Source organism: Nylanderia fulva, unplaced genomic scaffold (genome assembly GCF_048542155.1).
Source record: "Nylanderia fulva isolate GAGA-0341 unplaced genomic scaffold, ASM4854215v1 Scaffold4, whole genome shotgun sequence".
Classification (NCBI taxonomy): domain Eukaryota; kingdom Metazoa; phylum Arthropoda; class Insecta; order Hymenoptera; family Formicidae; genus Nylanderia; species Nylanderia fulva.
This window is the reverse complement of record NW_028190476.1, coordinates 6,398,655-6,417,164: the sequence shown is the minus strand read 5'-3', so window position 1 is coordinate 6,417,164 and position 18,510 is coordinate 6,398,655. Positions and strand designations below refer to the sequence as shown.

At 30.3% G+C, this 18,510-nt stretch overlaps 2 protein-coding genes across 5 annotated transcripts in view; both read right to left on the bottom strand.

Moving 5' to 3' along the window:
• LOC114937780 (solute carrier family 7 member 14) overlaps window positions 1–18,510 on the bottom strand; it is a 104,664-nt gene that overhangs the window by 17,641 nt on the left and 68,513 nt on the right. For all 4 annotated transcript variants that reach the window (XM_085486105.1, XM_085486104.1, XM_085486103.1 and 1 more), the window contains one exon: window positions 9,090–9,298. In XM_085486105.1, the coding sequence (XP_085342231.1) occupies window positions 9,090–9,298 (209 nt within the window). The remainder of the gene's footprint in view (window positions 1–9,089; window positions 9,299–18,510) is intronic.
• LOC146721902 (uncharacterized) lies at window positions 2,682–5,243 on the bottom strand. The gene is made up of 2 exons (XM_085486106.1): window positions 3,972–5,243; window positions 2,682–3,868 (listed from the first exon to the last, which is right to left on the bottom strand). Exons 1-2 carry the CDS (start codon window positions 5,041–5,043, stop codon window positions 3,318–3,320), a joined length of 1,623 nt encoding a protein of 540 aa, XP_085342232.1. The 5' UTR covers window positions 5,044–5,243; the 3' UTR covers window positions 2,682–3,317.

Here is an 18,510-nt window from a genome sequence, read left to right as displayed (position 1 = left end):
AAATATTGTGTATACGTGTGTGTACTTTTTTAAAATAAAATCCTACCCCTTATATCTAATTTGAATCTTCTTCGAAAAAAATTAACGCTCGATAAAATTTTGATAAACGAAAGATTCTTTAGTTTTCAGCAAATGCGGCTATTATTTTATATAAATCGCTAAACATTTATTAGACGGAAGAATGAACAATTTCTGAGAAACTCTACATCCCGCTTGAAAATATCGCGAAATACAGGCGCGGTTGGAAACATAGATTATACCGGAAGGAAAGAGATAAATCTTCAGAGAAGGAAAGAAAGAAAGGAGAGAAGGAAAGATCCAGCATCAGAAAGCTGGCGTATTCTCGCGTATTGCACATTTCGTCTGATTGATTTATTCTCGGGTTTCGACGGAAATTGCATCCGCAAATAGAGTATTCAAAGATCAACAGAATTGCGGCTTGCGAACAAGTAAACCAGCGCATTCTGACCGAGAAGAAAAGAATAAAGTACGTAATTACGCAAATAAACGAGGCTAAACGTCTCTTGTGATAAAAATTTCAATCGACATCTAAAGACGTAAATTAGAAACATTTTTCTCAAATAAATTACAGATGCGCATCTGTATACATTTTACGTTCGATAAATCACAATCTCCAATCTTCAGCATCATGAATGTTCAATAAAACGCGTAGTGTAATTTATTTTAAGAGGATCCTGACCATGTCTATTTTACCGACTTTGAGTTCAAGGGTTTTTTTTTTATTAGCTATACAGATTGAAAAATCCTTCTCCACAATTAAAGTACTGTTAATAATGAACGGGAAGCGCTGTAATTTCGTATAAAAAAAACAATAAAAGTTAAAAAATTACAGCTTCTTGCATCACCTCAGAACAATACTTATTTAATACAAAAGTTCTGCAGTTTATTTGTGCACAAACTGTGGCTCTCCCAATAGAGATGACATGAAAGAATTTATTATTATCAGTACTTTCATTGTGGAGAATTTTTCAATTGGTATATTCAATAAAAAGTGAACCTAACCTAACTTAAAATCGATAAAACAGAACTACGGCAGCATTCCTTTAAGCATCTATCTTATTTAAGAAACACCAACGCGCGATTTCGAGCAACCATCGCATTACACGACACGTTTTACGTTATCGACAAATATATTTGCGAGAACGTTTATACTTCCCGAGAAATATATATGTATGTGTGTGTAACGTTCGTTGCATATTTGCCAAGCGTCGCATGTTAAAGGAACAGAAATCTCTTCTTCGCTTGCCACGAATCACCGTCATGCGGACGTGCCCTTAAGGGGATTTCTCTTCTTTTCACATTCTCGCGATACATCTTCCGTACGTATTCTAAAACTTTTACATGCAATATAGTCTGCCGGCGAAATTTTGCCATGATCCAGGGCGGATGTTCAGATTGAGGACGATACGTGATAGGCGACCGAGCGACTTTAATAAACGCGGCGGGGCTTTCGAGAGGGAGCGAGGGTTTCTTCGCAAGGAAACCAGAGTTGCCCTCGGCAAGAGACTGTCTATATCTCCGTAAAACCCGGCACGAGGAGATTCTCGAAGGTCTTCTCATTTCCAAACAACACGACGGGGTTGCGAATCCTCGCACTTTTCGGATATCCGCGACTGATCGATGAGCCTCTGTGCTAATATTTGGCGAAGAGTAAACGCGATAGTATATAAAGATCAGATGGTATCACAATTTGTAGGTAATTTAATAATAGTTCTTAATAATTCTTTACTTATTTTTTTACGTGTTCTGTGATAATATAAATTATTACTATTTAAAAAAAGAAATTAACCAGAACGAGACTAGTTATACGAGATTAGCCTTTTTTGCAACTTAATTGAAAATTTCTCAAAATTGTGACGTAATGGAGCAACTTGGAAATCGGATTTATATTCAACACCCGAGAAACTATAAGAAACAATTAGTCTCGTTTTTTTATTTTTTTATTGAACAAGTGTTACAAAATTTTATTTTATTTTAAATATGCAAAGAAAAATTCTAAAATCTACGTATAAATATTGTGCTACTAATTCCGCGAAATTCATAACAGCAATAATCTGTCAAAGTAAGAACTAAAGAGGTGATATATGTATAAATATATATATATATATATATATATATATATATATATATCTTGAAAAGAAAAGAAATCTCCCTCGTATCTCGCAAAAAATTGCGTCATTAATTTCGATGACATTTTACATCATCAATGTCGCGTAACACTTACTCGCAGGAGTAAGATAGATTCGTTTCAAGATTAAACGACAGTCAGCCTTATCTACCATGAACGAGATATTCCGCGAATATCTAACATCGTAGATATCGCAATCTGTCAAAGTTACCGCTTTTTTTTGCGCATCTTAAATGGATATAGACACATAGTTACGTCAATCATGCGGCTATTCAAAGATCAACACACGTGTAAAAACAATAATATCGATGGAATAATAAAAGTGAAACGCAATTAAAAAATTTACTGAAAAAATAATTTATAAAAATAATCGATAATGAAGTCGCTGTATAAACTGATCAAACATTTGTTCAGAATATCCTAGAGCAAAAAAAAAAAAAAACATTTTATTGATTAAATCTAGAGAAAAAAAATCTGTTGAAATACATTTATATTTTTTCTATAAAAAAAAGGTCGCGTCATAAAAATTTATCGATATCTCAGTAAATAATATAAATTGATCCCCTTGAGATAGAAATCTTGCTTACAAGGGACATGTCACAACTGTCCGGAACCGATTTGATTCTCCTTGAAATATGTTGTTAAATACACAAATCTAAAAGACACGTATTTTTTTATACGTGCGCAATTTGAGTTTTAAGGGGTGAAACACCCCTTTAAAGAATAACGGTATTTTTCTTTAGGATCAAATATCTGCTAAACTATAAGAGATATAAAGAAAAAACGTACAACAAATTTTAATGGCTTGAAGAGTACTTTAAAGTTATATGAACAAAAATTTTTTTTTTTTTTTTTTTTTTAAAAACCCTCACCACCTAATTTTTTTTTTCAAAATTAAAAATTTTGTTTTACCTAATTTAAAGCTTATTTTTTTCCAAATTCAACCATGTGTAATAAAGTTATGTTACGAAATATCATTTTCGAAAATTAATTATAAACGCTCCCGTATATACGCTCATCCGTGCTATGTGCGTAAGTAATTACCGTCGAACAATAAAATATATAAAAAATGTTTTTGTATAATTCTTATTTATGTTTTCTATGTATTTATAACTGTGTATTGTGTATATTTAGATTTTTTTAAAAATGTATTTGCATTTTATATTATTCACTCATTATACACATTACAATAATGATATTCGACAAAAAAATGTTTCAAACATAATGACTTCTTGCACCAAGAACATCTTACTACAGCTATATTATTGCAACCTTCGATATCACATTTTGTTAAAGTTTCGTCTAAACTAAAGTGTACTGGATTTTCGAATTCGTCTGGTCTTTCATTCGTATAACCACTTTTAAACCACGAATATTTAAATAAGTTTTGATATCGTGGGGATGACAATTGATTATGTATCAAAGATTGCAATTTTATTATATTATTTCGTTCATGTAAGTTTATATTACTTTCCAACAGTAAAACCGCATCTGAAAATCTTTTAGCAAAATTTTTCCAAATTCTGAATCCATAAACATCTAATGGTTGTATTTTCCCTGTAGTTCCTTTCGGTATTATCATAGTAGTAATATGTGTTCCAGGAGGTGTTAAATCCGAAATCATATTGGGGCAATGTCCAGTCCATGAATCGATAAGAAGAACGCTATTAGGACCAATGTTTGCGAAATAAGCTTCTTCTAACCACATTTTAAAATGATCTGTACAAAATATAAATGTTAATTTAATAGTTTTTTTATGACTCTTATTAAATTGTTAAATAAAATAAGGTTGTTAAAAAAAGTAATTATAAAAGGAAAATACCTGATGTCATTTTACCAGATTTCGATGCTTTTACAATAACATTTTCTGCTTTAAATAAATTTTCTTGTACTCTTGGTCCAAATTTACCATTAGCTTCTTTTAATACAATAAATAAAGGGGACAACAAATTGCCATTACAGGATATTATTGGTTGTATCGTATATGAATGGGTTGTTGATGATATGGATTGCACGACACGTTCTACTTTCTTTTCTCCCTGGTTAGACAATGATCTTCCAGAGTGAAGTTCCAATTGGAAACCACTTTGATCTGAATTGTAAATATTTTCAGATCCAAACTGTTCAATAAGAGGTTTTACTGTTTCCAGAAAATCATCAGCTGATTTTTGCAAATCAGCAGAATCTTCTAATGTTCTTCTAGTGACAAACTTCGTAACTTTTCTTGAAACAATTCGGTGAGACTTCTTAAATCTTGCTATCCAACTGTGAGATGCTTTAAATATAGGATTTAAATTTCCTATTTCTTCTTGAGCTTGTAAAGCCCATCTTTTTAAATCAATATCATGAACCATGAATCCTGATTCGACAGCTGCAGTAAATTTATCATGTGTAAATTTGGAGATGTAAGATAATTTTTCTGTACGACTTCCACCTGATTGTATTTGTTCTTCCCATCGCCTTAACTGACGTTCAGATGAAACTCTTCTAAATTTATTTTGTACTACTCTTAGAGGACGATTCCTTTTTCTGTCATTACTGTTTTCATCAGTGTCCCGAAATCGCCAATACTCAACAGCTCGTCTTTTATAAGAACTATCAAAATTTGTATCATCATTTGAACAATGAGGATGAGAATTTAAACTATCTTCATGCCATGCTTCTTCGTCATCTTCAATTATTTCAAAACTATGTAATTTATAAGGTTCTTCATAATCGAGATATATTTCTTCCGTTACTTCCACCCCATTATAATGAAAAACGCTATCCAGTAATATTTTTTTAATGTTTTCCTTTAATTCCACTTCTGCTTCAGTTACTGGCGTTTCTGTTAAATATATTGAATTTATTGACACCAATAAAAGTCTAACAACGTTAAGCGGATTGATAATCATATTCAAAGATGTTATATTTTGCTTTCTATTGCAATAAAAGAACAGTTTACACAGATATTATTACAACGAAAAGACTACACCGACTGTGAGAATTATGCTGCTACATGAACAATTTATATTAACTTATCAGAAATACGTCATCACATAATCTTATTTTATTATTTATTTTAACGTATTAAAGATTTTATTGTAAAAATTATAACTTATCTGGAACACGTACACATAATCTTATCTTATGATTCATTTAACGTAAGATATAAAATTTGTTTATGCCAAATATTGCGACATTGGTATTCGCAAGATTCAATTAAAAAATAATTTTATTATAAAATATAATTGTTTTTAATTTTTATAGAAGAAATTAAATATTAAAGAAATAATAAGAAAGCAGGGGGTATATTTAAAAAATTCTTATTAATTATATTTAAAAATTTTTTTTTAAATCTAAATATACACAATACGCAGTTATAAATACATAGAAAACATAAATAAGAATTATACAAAAACATTTTTTATATATTTTATTGTTCGACGGTAATTACTTACGCACATAGCACGGATGAGCGTATATACGGGAGCGTTTATAATTAATTTTCGAAAATGATATTTCGTAACATAACTTTATTACACATGGTTGAATTTGGAAAAAAATAAGCTTTAAATTAGGTAAAACAAAATTTTTAATTTTGAAAAAAAAAATTAGGTGGTGAGGGTTTTTTAAAAAAAAAAAAAAAAAAAAAAAATTTTTGTTCATATAACTTTAAAGTACTCTTCAAGCCATTAAAATTTGTTGTACGTTTTTTCTTTATATCTCTTATAGTTTAGCAGATATTTGATCCTAAAGAAAAATACCGTTATTCTTTAAAGGGGTGTTTCACCCCTTAAAACTCAAATTGCGCACGTATAAAAAAATACGTGTCTTTTAGATTTGTGTATTTAACAACATATTTCAAGGAGAATCAAATCGGTTCCGGACAGTTGTGACATGTCCCTTGTTAGTAAAATTATTGAAACAAGTATATCATTTTTTTGCGATATTCCGGAAACTGATGGAAACGTTATTAATTACATTTGATTTTTCGACGCATTCATCAATAAAAGTCAAAGAGAATACTTCACTGCTACCCTATAAAACAGATAAATTTACAGCGTCGTTGCCTGTGTTCGGTCACCGTTCATATTAATTCGAGTGTATGTACCATCATGTCATGTAGGAACGATCGTTGACAGGATGCAACGAAAAAAAGCTCAATTTGTACTATGCTGAATAATGGCGCGTTGCGGTTTGTCTGCCACTCGAAGCACACGTAAAAATGGACATGGCGTCAATATCGCAAATACGAATATACACATACAATATAACGTTTGTCATATTACAGCATCGTGCGTCATTGCAGACGACGTCGTTCTGTAACAAATTCTATAACGCCCGCTCGACAATCGATCGATAAAAAAAGTCAGCGTTAAAATCGTCATGTCATAACCCGCCAGGAAGAAAAAATATCAATTATTATGCAGCAAGAGTATTACAATATATTACAATATATAATATATAATATATATGATTATATTATCCAGCAAGATTTTATAATATATAATATATGAATATTATAATATTGTATGAGTACGAAAATATTATAATATTATATATAAATATACTCCATAATAAACAAACTTCGTTAATATTCATATATTTTGCGGCAGTGATAAAGTGTAAAATATCTAAAGTAGGGCAAAATAATTTATCGTTTTTCAATAACACGAAATAATCGCAATAAATTTGAAAGAGATGTATGAATGTAAATTGTACGCAAATTCTAAAGATTCGGAAATATTCGGAGAAATAAAAAAACAGAGCTGCGAGAAACATTTTTAGTTTTTGACGAGAGGAACGATTGTATTACATTTGCAAGAAACCGCAAATGCATCGAAATATTCTTCTGACAATAGACATCTGCTGCGCCAATAACGGAGAACGAGAGCTGTCCAACGCGAAACCTATTGCCAGATCTGTTTTTTACAGGTTGCTTTGGACAGATTTTTAATTTATTTCCCTCGGGATCGCGTACGAATTATTATTCTTGGTGCGGCGAAACGGAGACCCGACCATCCTCGCTGAATGCACGTTTTTCATCGCGCAACATCGCGGTAAATGCATCGTTAATGATTTATGCGTTTACTTCATCTGCACAATTTTTCAACCGTGTCCGCGATACCGAAATTATTTTTTACGCCACAAACAACAAATTTGATCGAACGCAAAAATCGCTCGGACTCTGATATCATATTTCCGGTTAAAAACATCAAAACCTTTTTATCTTTCTCTTTTTAGCAAACAGAAAATATCTTCTGACTATCATATATCTATTTTATTTTCCACATATGTATATAAATAATTATATAAATATTATTATTAACATAAGAGAAAAAAAATTTATTTTAACATGAAAGAGATCACTAAAATTTCGTTGTTATATCGTTTTACATGAAATCGCGTTAACCTGATTCTTCTGCCAGCTGCAAATAGTCCGGCAGATAACCATCTTACATTCCCGCAAACTCGAACGGATTCGGAAATTCTAGTGTATGTGCAAACTCTCTCTCTCTCTCTCTCTCATTTTTCTTTCCGGTCCTATTTCCCGTTCTCTATATCTCCCCGATAGTTATTCGAACAGCGTCCGATATCCTAGGATTATCTTTCGCTATCGATTGCCGAAGTCGGTTGTTGTTGCTACACCGCGTCATCTCGTCATATTATGTCGCGCACCAGTTTCTATGTCACATACACACACATTCACAGATATGTATTCTCTCCTTTTTTGCGATTATTGTCGTTTTTTGGTACATCTGTAGGATGAGCTCGGTGCAACAAGTTTGTCATTATTTCGCGTAGTCGTAAATTTCGCGAGAGCGGAAAATTTCCAAGAGCAGCTTCTTCGCACAAGTTTGAATAAAATTAAATGTAATATGGTATCCTATAATTCTTCCTTATTATTCATCTCTTAATATTCTTTAATTTCTTGTATATTTTAGCTCTGTTTATCGTGAACATGTATGAAAGCACATTCAGTCTTGAAGAATCTTATTCAATTTCTTAATTATAAACATCAAAATATATCACGGTATAAGTCTATCCGACAGCTGGCACAAGTGCGAATAGTCAGATCTATGAAAGCAGCTGGAAAAGACGTGCCCGAGAGGGCTTCAGACGAGAGAGCTTTTTCATCCTGTCTCCAGAAGCCCTTCTCTCTCGTTGCTTTTTTTTCTTCTGTCATCCGCGTTGAGAACCGTGTGATAAAGCCTGCTGACGTTAATACCGCGAATCGCCATTGTTTAACGATCCTTTATACTTTTTGTATTATTTTTATGGAATTTGTAAAGCGAAGCATGTATCTCGTCACGAAGTAAAACTCGCAAACTTTAGCTTTTGGCTTTCGCAATTAAACTTCGAATCGACGTTTCTCGTTCTTTCTCATAATTTTTTCATACTTTACCGATTTATCATCGTTAATTATAATTATATTATATATTATATATATACATATATATATATATATATATATATATTATATCATATATAATATATTATATATTATATATTAGGTATATATTATATATCATATATTATATATATGATATATCATATAATATATCATATAATATATCATATATATATTATATATTATATATTATATATATGATATATAATATGATATATAATATATAATATATAATATTGTATAATATATAATATATGATATATACTATATTATATATATATATAATATATCATATATTATATATTATACAATATTATATATCATATATTATATATTATATATTATATATTATATTATATATCATATATGATATATTATATGATATATTATATGATATATCATATATGATATATGATATATTATATATTATATATTATATATTATATATTACCGTTAATTTTAATTATTTTTTAACTTTTTTCAAAAAATTCCACGTCAAAAGCTACGGTTTTCCTATGTTCTACCATATCTTTTTCTATCACTTACCCCGCTCCAGCCGTAGGGAAGAAAACCGCTGTGCTCGGACCAATTGCTGGAATCCACATAAAACAAGCCCGCCGCCATGACGAAGACCCAGACGGAAAGATTGATGGCATTCAACACGTTATTGAACACCAAAGACTTCTTCACGCCCGCCGCCATTAGCAGCATCATAAGTATCGTGATGACGAACGCGATAAAATCCGGCGGCCGTCCTAGAACAATGTGAAACTTCAGCAAGATTTATTAAATATTAGATACAAAATGATAGATATGATAATTCGGGAGAACGCGATGGCGCAAAAGCAGAATGTCGGGAAAAGAAACGCTCTTGTGATTTTAAAAGTGCAAAAAATACCTTCCATATATACTTCATTGAATTTAATTTCATCGAGTTGAATACCTTTTAATTCCATTTTATCGCTGTTTAACTATTGGTTTATCTCAACTTTTTTAACAAGCCATTTAACATTATTATGTGAATCCGGAATAAAAAATATTGACTAATGTGGACGAGTAATAACAATTTTGTATATATATATAATATTGTATGTTGCAATTTTTCTCGCATATTTTTAATATTTTGTACCAACATGCTGTTCAATCATCCATTTGATAAAATTGACAGTATTAAATTAATGAATCCTTAATTTTTTAATAGAGAAATTTTTTTCATATTTGTCAGAGAAAGCACGTGACAGTTTCAAATAAAACAATCTCATCTCATACGTCATTCCGCAATATGTTCAACAAGCAAAAACCTTTATTCTTACTGTATTCTCGTCCAAAAAAACCCTGGTAAAAAAGATACCTAAACTCTCTTACTCAAATTACTCGAATCTCCTCCCCTAAGGCTTCGCTCGACGAGGATGACGTTTCTGTGATAGACGAACAAGGCCAACACGGAAATTCCCTGACAAGTAGAAAACGCTGTAACTCATGCGACTGGAGGTCGGATCGCGCAAAAAGAAATAGTGTTTTTTTCCGAGCCCGTACAAACCCGTTATTTCATTCAAACGTTAGAGACAAAGTATTTAACTCTTCTAAAAAAAAAAAAAAAGGAAGAAAGAATAAAACAGCGAATTAAAAGAAATTGATAGAAGTTTTATCTGCGAGACCATGAATTTGAAATTTTCTCAGAATCAACTTACAGAATAAATGTCTGCCAACTTCCATCAGTCTACCTATCTTTTGCAAAGAAAGTAAACAATGTTGTCGAGCGTGTTTCCGGTATAGCATAAGAGAGAGAGAAAGAGATACTTGAATTGCGGCAGAAGAGATAACGTTACATCGTGCAATGAATAAAGATTGCATTATTATTTAAAATAGCGTAGAAAACAATTTGCCAGTCATTTTCTTGAGATAAACTTGAGAGATTGTTGATTAATTTATTATATCGACGGACTGCAGCCCCGGCCTTCCATTCAAATCTCTTTACCGCAAAATAATAATCCATTATCCGCAACCTAATTTTTAATAATCGATCGCGGAGAATCGGATTCTCGACTTCGAGTTACCTGTTTTGTTGTTCAATCACGTCCTTTACAACATCGTTCTATCTAGGCTGTGTAATGCACAAATTGCGCGAAAGAGGCAATTTTCGACGATTCAAAGGGTTTTGATCGCTCAAACGATCCGTTCGATTTATGCGTTTGCATAAATGCGCAGGTTTACGTTCAAATTACAGCTGTCGGAACCGTTGTGCACAATATACAGGGTGTCCCAGAACTAGTAGTAAACTTGTTAATGGCAGATTCCTGGGGTAATTTGGAGATGATTTTTCCTGAACGAAAATATCGAGACATTAGTAATTTTCGAATTATAAGCAATTGAAAATAAGAGATTACTTAGTTAAAAGTTACAACTAACAATAAGTTTTGTGGAAATAAAATATTAATAGAACCACATTCTTTTATTAATTTCATGTAGAATTTAATAGAATTTAATTTAAGGGGATGCTGCCGTTGTTCTGTTATACCGACTTTAAGTTAGGTTAGGTTCACTTTTTATTGAATATACAAATTGGAAAATCCTCCACAATGAAAGTACCGATAATAATAAATTCTTTCATGTCATCTCTATTGGAAGCGCCATATTTTGTGCACAAATAAACTGCAAAACTTTTGTATTAAATAAGTATTGTTATGAGCTGATGCAAGAGTCCTTGAACTCAAAGTCGATAAAACAGACATGGTCAGCATCCTCTTAATTAAGGCTTAATTACGAAGATACATGATGGCAAAAATTGAAAACATGCAAAAAATGATGGTCTACCTCGACTTTTTCGCTAAGGAAAAATTGTCTCCAACTAATCTCAGGAATCTGTCATTAACAGGTATATTATTAATTTTGGAACACCCTGTATTGTCGATCGAAGGATTGATTAAGCAATAAGCACGAGCGGGAACTCGCGAATATATATACGTGTTAAGAATTAATTAATAATCACGTTTGGCACAGTTTGCGACGCAAATATACGTGAAATGTTTAAGAGAGTTGAGAAAGTTATCTTAATTTAACTTATCTTAATCTACCTCAATTCTGTTCAAAATATTTAAATACTAATTATTAAATATTAAATGTAACGTTAAAACGCTATATATAAATACAATAAATAAGAAAGTTTATAGATAAGATTAAGATTGAAATGATATAACTTATACGCGTGAATGGAATGAACTTTGAGTTATATTAAAGTCGAATACCCAGAGGGGGAGAAAACCGACATACCGAGTATCAAGAGATGCTTTACGGAGGATTTCAAGGTTTATGGAAGTTAGGAAAAGCTTTGCGGCGCCGTTCATCAAAGCAAATCGCATCCTTACCATCGTAATGATGCCATTGTGCTTCATGAAACTTCAATCGACGCAAAATGCGCAAATGATATTTAATTCCACGATCATTCTCCTAAATTTTCATTACGGTTTTCTATCCTGAGCCTATAGTAAACGAGATGAAATGAAATAAAAATCGCGAGAAAATGTTAATTGCAATTCGTAATCAATTGATAATAGCTTTAAGATCTATCTCCTTGAAACGGAGTGTACTGCTCATATGTCGATTCTCGATATCAAACAGCTCTGGTTGCAGAGCTGTGGCCTGCATTTAGATGATCGATAACGGACAGTGTTGTGCTTATATGATTTTAAAATTAACTAGATAAAGATGAAATGGAAATATAAAATAATTAATATTTAATATTTAAATAAAATAATTTAATTTAAATATTAAATAAATTAATATAAATTAATTAATTAAATATAAAATAAAATCTTAGATAAAAGGAAAGTAATTTATTTGGATTTAAATATATCTAGATAAAAGATAAAATTATATAACGATTCATCTAGATAACTTAGAAATGTAAATTGTAAAAGGAATATAAAAATATATTCTACTACTTAAATATTATTATGTCCTATGACTCTAAACCAAATTATCTGAACATTATTCTAGATAACTTAGTAAAGATAACAGTCTTTATCATCTAAAATGCAGATATAGATAATATTTTTATTATCTGTATAAAGACGAGATAACACTATATAAAATTTTATCTAGATCTAGATGATCATCTATATATAATTATCTGTTCCGTTAACAACAAACATTGATAACTGAACAGATAAGATAGGATCGCGCATCGTCATTTCAACAATAAAACTTATATATAGAGAAAATATACATCGATAGCGGAATCGTCCTTTATAATAAAGACTCAACCACAGTACAAACCATATAATACGAGAAAATATTTTTCCATATATCTCTCCAGTCTCGATACATCTCGATGTTTATTTTTCTCTCTATCTTTTTCTTATTCGCGAGTTATAATTTACATGAGAAAATGTAAATGTAATTTCTCTCTCCTCCCTCGATATATGTTGAATGTTTTCTGAATTGTCACACAAATATAACATTCCCCAGCGACTGTACGATATGTGAGCGTCGTGTTCTCATATAAGCATGACCGCATTGTTGGATAAGTTCAATGATACCGTTATCTACGACAATGCCGTGGTGCATAAGCCGCGCTGAAACTAGAGTCCTGATTAAGTATTCTCCCTAACTGCCAGTTAACGATCGCGAGAACAGCGTCAGTGGAATAATTTTACGAGGCAGTGTCGTGTTCGAGCATGTACCTTATACCGCTGTTCTTCTTGCAAAACCAACGTTATCCAAGGATCTGCACGGATCCTGTTCTCACGAAATTTATTCCGCAAGAGTACTGCAAAAGTACATGTACTGGCGAGATCAAGAAAATGGAAACGAAGCGAATCGCTCATTATGGAAAGCGCATGCATCGATTGCAATCCAATTTTTTCCCCAGAAAGAGAAAAAAAGAGGATATATGCTAAAATATATATTAGGATAATATCCTTTTCTTAGAACGTGTTAGCCCTTTTAGCTTAAAATTTAAGAGAAGTTATTAATTCAACTATGTTCTCGCGTTAATTAAGATCAGCGTTTGCTGTTATCTAGATAAAATTATATAAATGATCGTCTAGATGAAACTTTGGCATTATCTTATTTTTATATACATAATAAAAATATCTTTACTAAATTATCTAGAATAATTTTCAGAAAATATGAATACATATATTTTTATATCCCTTTTATAATTTACATTTTTTTTAATAACTGCGTTTTTATAATATAAGCTTAAAAATTATTATCTAGAAAATTATCTAGATGAATCGCCATATAATTTTATCTTTTATCTAAGATGAATTTACATCTATTTGTATCTGATCTTTACCTAGCTAATTTGAAAATCATCTAAGCACAACACTATGATTAAGATGAAGAAGAAGTTGGAAATTGAAAGGTCTGCGTGATATCGGATTATTCGAGCTAATTATTTCGCTAATCTGAATGAAAGGATTATCTGGATCAAGGGCGGGCTTTCATCTTGAACAACAACGCGTCACGACAAGAAGCGGACGGGAGAGGAACACAGTGTTTGCTGTTATTTAAATAAAATTATATAGATAATCATCTAGATGAAACTTTGGCGTCATCACATCTTTATAGAGGTAATAAAAATATGTATTATCTATAACTGAAAAAGTATTATCTTTAATCATTTTCAGATAATTTTGGTTTAGAACCATAGCACATAAAAATACTTGAATAGTAGAATTTAAGCAGTAAGCGATAAAATATGAATACATATATTTTTATATCCCTTTTATAATTTACGTTTTTTTTTTTTAATAACTGCGTCTACATAAGCAGTCTTAAAAATTATTATCTAGAAAATTATCTCAATAAATCGCCATATAATTTACGAATACTTTTCATCTAGATATATTAAAAATAAAATTATCTTCATCTTATCTAAGATGAATTTACATATTTTTATCTCATCTTTATCTTTTTTTTATTTTCAGATAATTTTGGTTTAGAACCATAGCACATAAAAATACTTGAATAGTAGAATTTAAGCAGTAAGCGATAAAATATGAATACATATATTTTTAAATCCCTTTTATAATTTACATTTTTTTTTAAATAACTGCGTTTACATAAGCTGTCTTAAAAATTATTATCTAGAAAATTATCTAAACAAATCACCATATAATTTTATCATTTATCTATATATACCTATACATATATCGAGATAAAAGATAAAATTATATTACAATTCATAAAATTATTAAGATGAATAAAATTATTTAGATATATATATCTAGATAAAAGATAAAATTATATGACGATTCATCTAGATAATTTTCTAGATATTTAAAACAAAATTATCTTGATCTTATCTGAGATGAATTTACATATTTTTATCTCATCTTTATCTAGTTAATTTAAAAAGTATCTAAAAACTGGAAACACAGGAGGAAACGACATGAAGGAAAAGACTCGACCGCGACATCCAGGTGGACAAGTTAAAGGGAGCCGTAGCGTTCGTGGTTCGCGAACCGGTTCGGATCGATGAGGTCCACAGGTGCCAGACCTAGTCTCATCCGCGCAAGCGCCCCTCTCGCACCCTCCCAGCCTTTTGTCCTTCCTTCCCCTACGCCGGCGCCACCCCTCGAACTCTCCTCCATCACAACTCCATCGTTTTATACCCCCATTTCTCCTGTGTGTGCGTCCTATCCTTCCATGTGCATAGCAACGTGCAACCGCATAGCCGTGGAGATGCGTAACTCACGCACGGAACGTGCGAATTACACGTGTCGCGAATACACGATCTGCTTGTCAGCGGATTAGGTCGTGCCAGATTGGGGAGAAATCATGAAGATTAGCCCGTTCGAGGTATAAAGTTCCCAAAAGCGACGAAACAAAAGATCGATGAAATTCCGTATAAGCACTGTTTTGCACTTAAATAATTTTGAAATTAACTAGATAAAGATGAGATAAAAATATGTAAATTTATCTTAAATAAGATCAAGATAATTTTGTTTTCAATATCTAGAAAATTATCTAGATGAATCATCATATAATTTTATAAAGTTCCCAAAAGCGACGAAACAAAAGATCGATGAAATTCCGTATAAGCACCGTTTTGCGCTTAGATGATTTTGAAATTAACTAGATAAAGATGAGATAAAAATATGTAAATTTATCTTAGATAAGATCAAGATAATTTTGTTTTAAATATCTAGAAAATTATCTAGATGAATCATCATATAATTTTATAAAGTTCCCAAAAGCGATGAAACAAAAGGTCGATGAAATTCCGTATAAGCACTGTTTTGTGCTTAGATGATTTTGAAATTAACTAGATAAAGATGAGATAAAAATATGTAAATTCATCTTATTGTTAGATAAGATCAAGATAATTTTGTTTTAAATATCTAGAAAATTATCTAGATGAATCGTCATATAGTTTTATCTTTTATCTAGATATATATATATCTAAATAATTTTATTCATCTTAATAATTTTATGAATCGTCATATAATTTTATCTTTTATCTCGATATATGTATATATATAGATAAAAGATAAAATTATATGGTGATTCGTCTAGATAATTTTCTAGATAATAATTTTTAAGACAGCTTATGTAAACGCAGTTATTTAAAAAAATGTAAATTATAAAGGGATATAAAAATATATGTATTCATATTTTTATTTATAAATTTTTATCGCTACTTTCTACTATTTAAGTATTTTTATGTGCTATGATTCTAAACTAAAATTACCTGAAAATTATTCCAGATAATTTAATAAAGATAATACTTTTTTTCATCTAAGATGCAGACACACATACATAGATAATACATATTTTTATTATCTATATAAAGATAAGATGACGCCAAAATTTTGTCTAGATGATCATCTATGTAATTTTATTTAGATAACAGTAAACACTACTTCTTTGATAAAGAAAAAAACCAAGGATTTTTTATTTTTAACTGTATTTTGTCAACGTGAAAATCTTGAGAAAAAGAGAGAGAGAGAGAAAGTCTGGAGGATTTTTAGAAGATATTTGTAATAGATTAGAGAGGAGCCTCTTTATCTTGTTAAGACGTTTTTAAAAAGATAATTAAGTCAAATTTATAGTATTATTTCAATCCAATCGTGAAACGCGGCATTTATTAGTTTTGGCAAAATTTTGGTAAATTTGTACACTGTAAAAATATATGTAAAATTACAAAAAAAAAATGTGTAAAATATCATAAATAATAAATGTAAAATTACACGATAAATAACGCAAATGTCTTAATTTTACATATTTTTGTGTAATATATTTGTGTAACATATTTTTTATAGTGAACGACGTTGTAATTTTGAAATTAAAGAGAGAGAGAGAGAGAGAAAGGAGAAACAAATTCCGAGAAACAAATTTTTCACATGCGCACAATATATTCGATTTGAACAATTATCTACACTCGCGTATGTCACAATTATTTGCAGCTGGCCGAGTTACAAGTTCATCCGCAAATTCCGACGCGACGCGAGAGAAAAAGTTAATTAAGGTTGACTAGTTTTGCGGGCGTCGCGTCGCGGCGAATATGTTCTTCTACTACTGACAGTGAAATTTTGCCTTGCTACTGCGGCGCACTCGTACAAAGAAACTGCTAAAGGAAGACAACCCCTTTATATACCGAACCATTAATAATGCAATTTTTGCGTCCACACAATTAATCGAACAAGATATATCGCTCTCATTATTAACACTTCTCTTTAATTTATATCTTCTAAACTGTTTTAAATACATATTAGCATATATATTTTTACATATATATATATATATATATATTTTTTTTTTTTTTTTAATATATATATATTATAAAAAAATTTATTTTATATATATATATATATTTATTTATTTAAAATATATATGTATATCATATTTTTCACGATACTTTTAATATTAATATTTACAACAGAATACTGTACACTGTAAAAAAATTTTGTAAAATTACATTAAAAATATATAAAATTACATAAATAATAAATGTAAAATTACATGATAAATAATGAAAAGAATCATTTCTATTATTTATCGTGTAATTTTACACTTATTATTTATGTAATTTTACATATTTTTGTGTAATATATTACATATTTTTTTACAGTGTATGATTTGTTTATAAATTTAGTTTTGCAGTCTGTAAGTCGAATGTTGAAATATTTCACTCAAAAGTAACATTATTCCGAGCTTCTTTTACAAGCGTGTAATAATTTCTTTTTCTGTGCGCATTGTCTCGAGACATGCAACTCTATATATATATGTAATCAAATCGAGTATATTTGATGTTATTTCGTAGATTCTAAATTCTAAGAGAGTGTATTTGTTCGTAAGACGTAAAAACGCTAACTAAATTTATGAACTACGTCAATATTAACATTTCTCACGTACTACATGCATTAAAAAGATGGCGAAACTCGTCTACCTTTCTCTTATAAGTTTTTGCAATGCAAACTAGATTTATAAGACATGTGGTGTTTTCATAACGTGCGTTAATATTATAAAAGTTCGCTCTTATACAAAACTTCTCTCTCTGATTGCGTGAAAAATACATCAAGAGAGAGCAAAAAAATTGCAATGTCGTGCATAAGAAAGTCTCGTTTAATTAAATTGTTTTTTACAAACAGTAATTGCAAAATTGTTGGTAATTATTAACGATAATATAATTGACACGCGAGTATTTGTATTTATTAGATTTTCTTATTACTTTCTTATTAAAAAGTGTTGAAAGTTTTAATTGATTAGTTGCTATTTTACGGGCGAAACATGTCGCACGAAAGCGTTAAATTATAACGAGAGCGCTATATTAAGCTCGACATTATATTGTATTACTAAGGATTGCAAGTATATTATATTAATACAAATTGATGACGCTTAATATTTATTTAAATTTTATTAACTGCGAGAGAAAAGCGCATAAATAATGAAATATTTATTTTATTCGTATTTTGCATAATGACTAATTAATCTTAGTAAAACACCAAAATTATATCAA

Bases quoted from the DNA above. Each gene is read 5' to 3' on its own strand.
- LOC146721902 (XM_085486106.1), bottom strand. From the start codon at position 5,043: ATGATTATCAATCCGCTTAACGTTGTTAGACTTTTATTGGTGTCAATA. The intron at 3,869-3,971 runs GTATTTTCCTTT...TATTTTGTACAG, and splicing joins ATCTGGTAAAATGACATCAG to ATCATTTTAAAATGTGGTTA.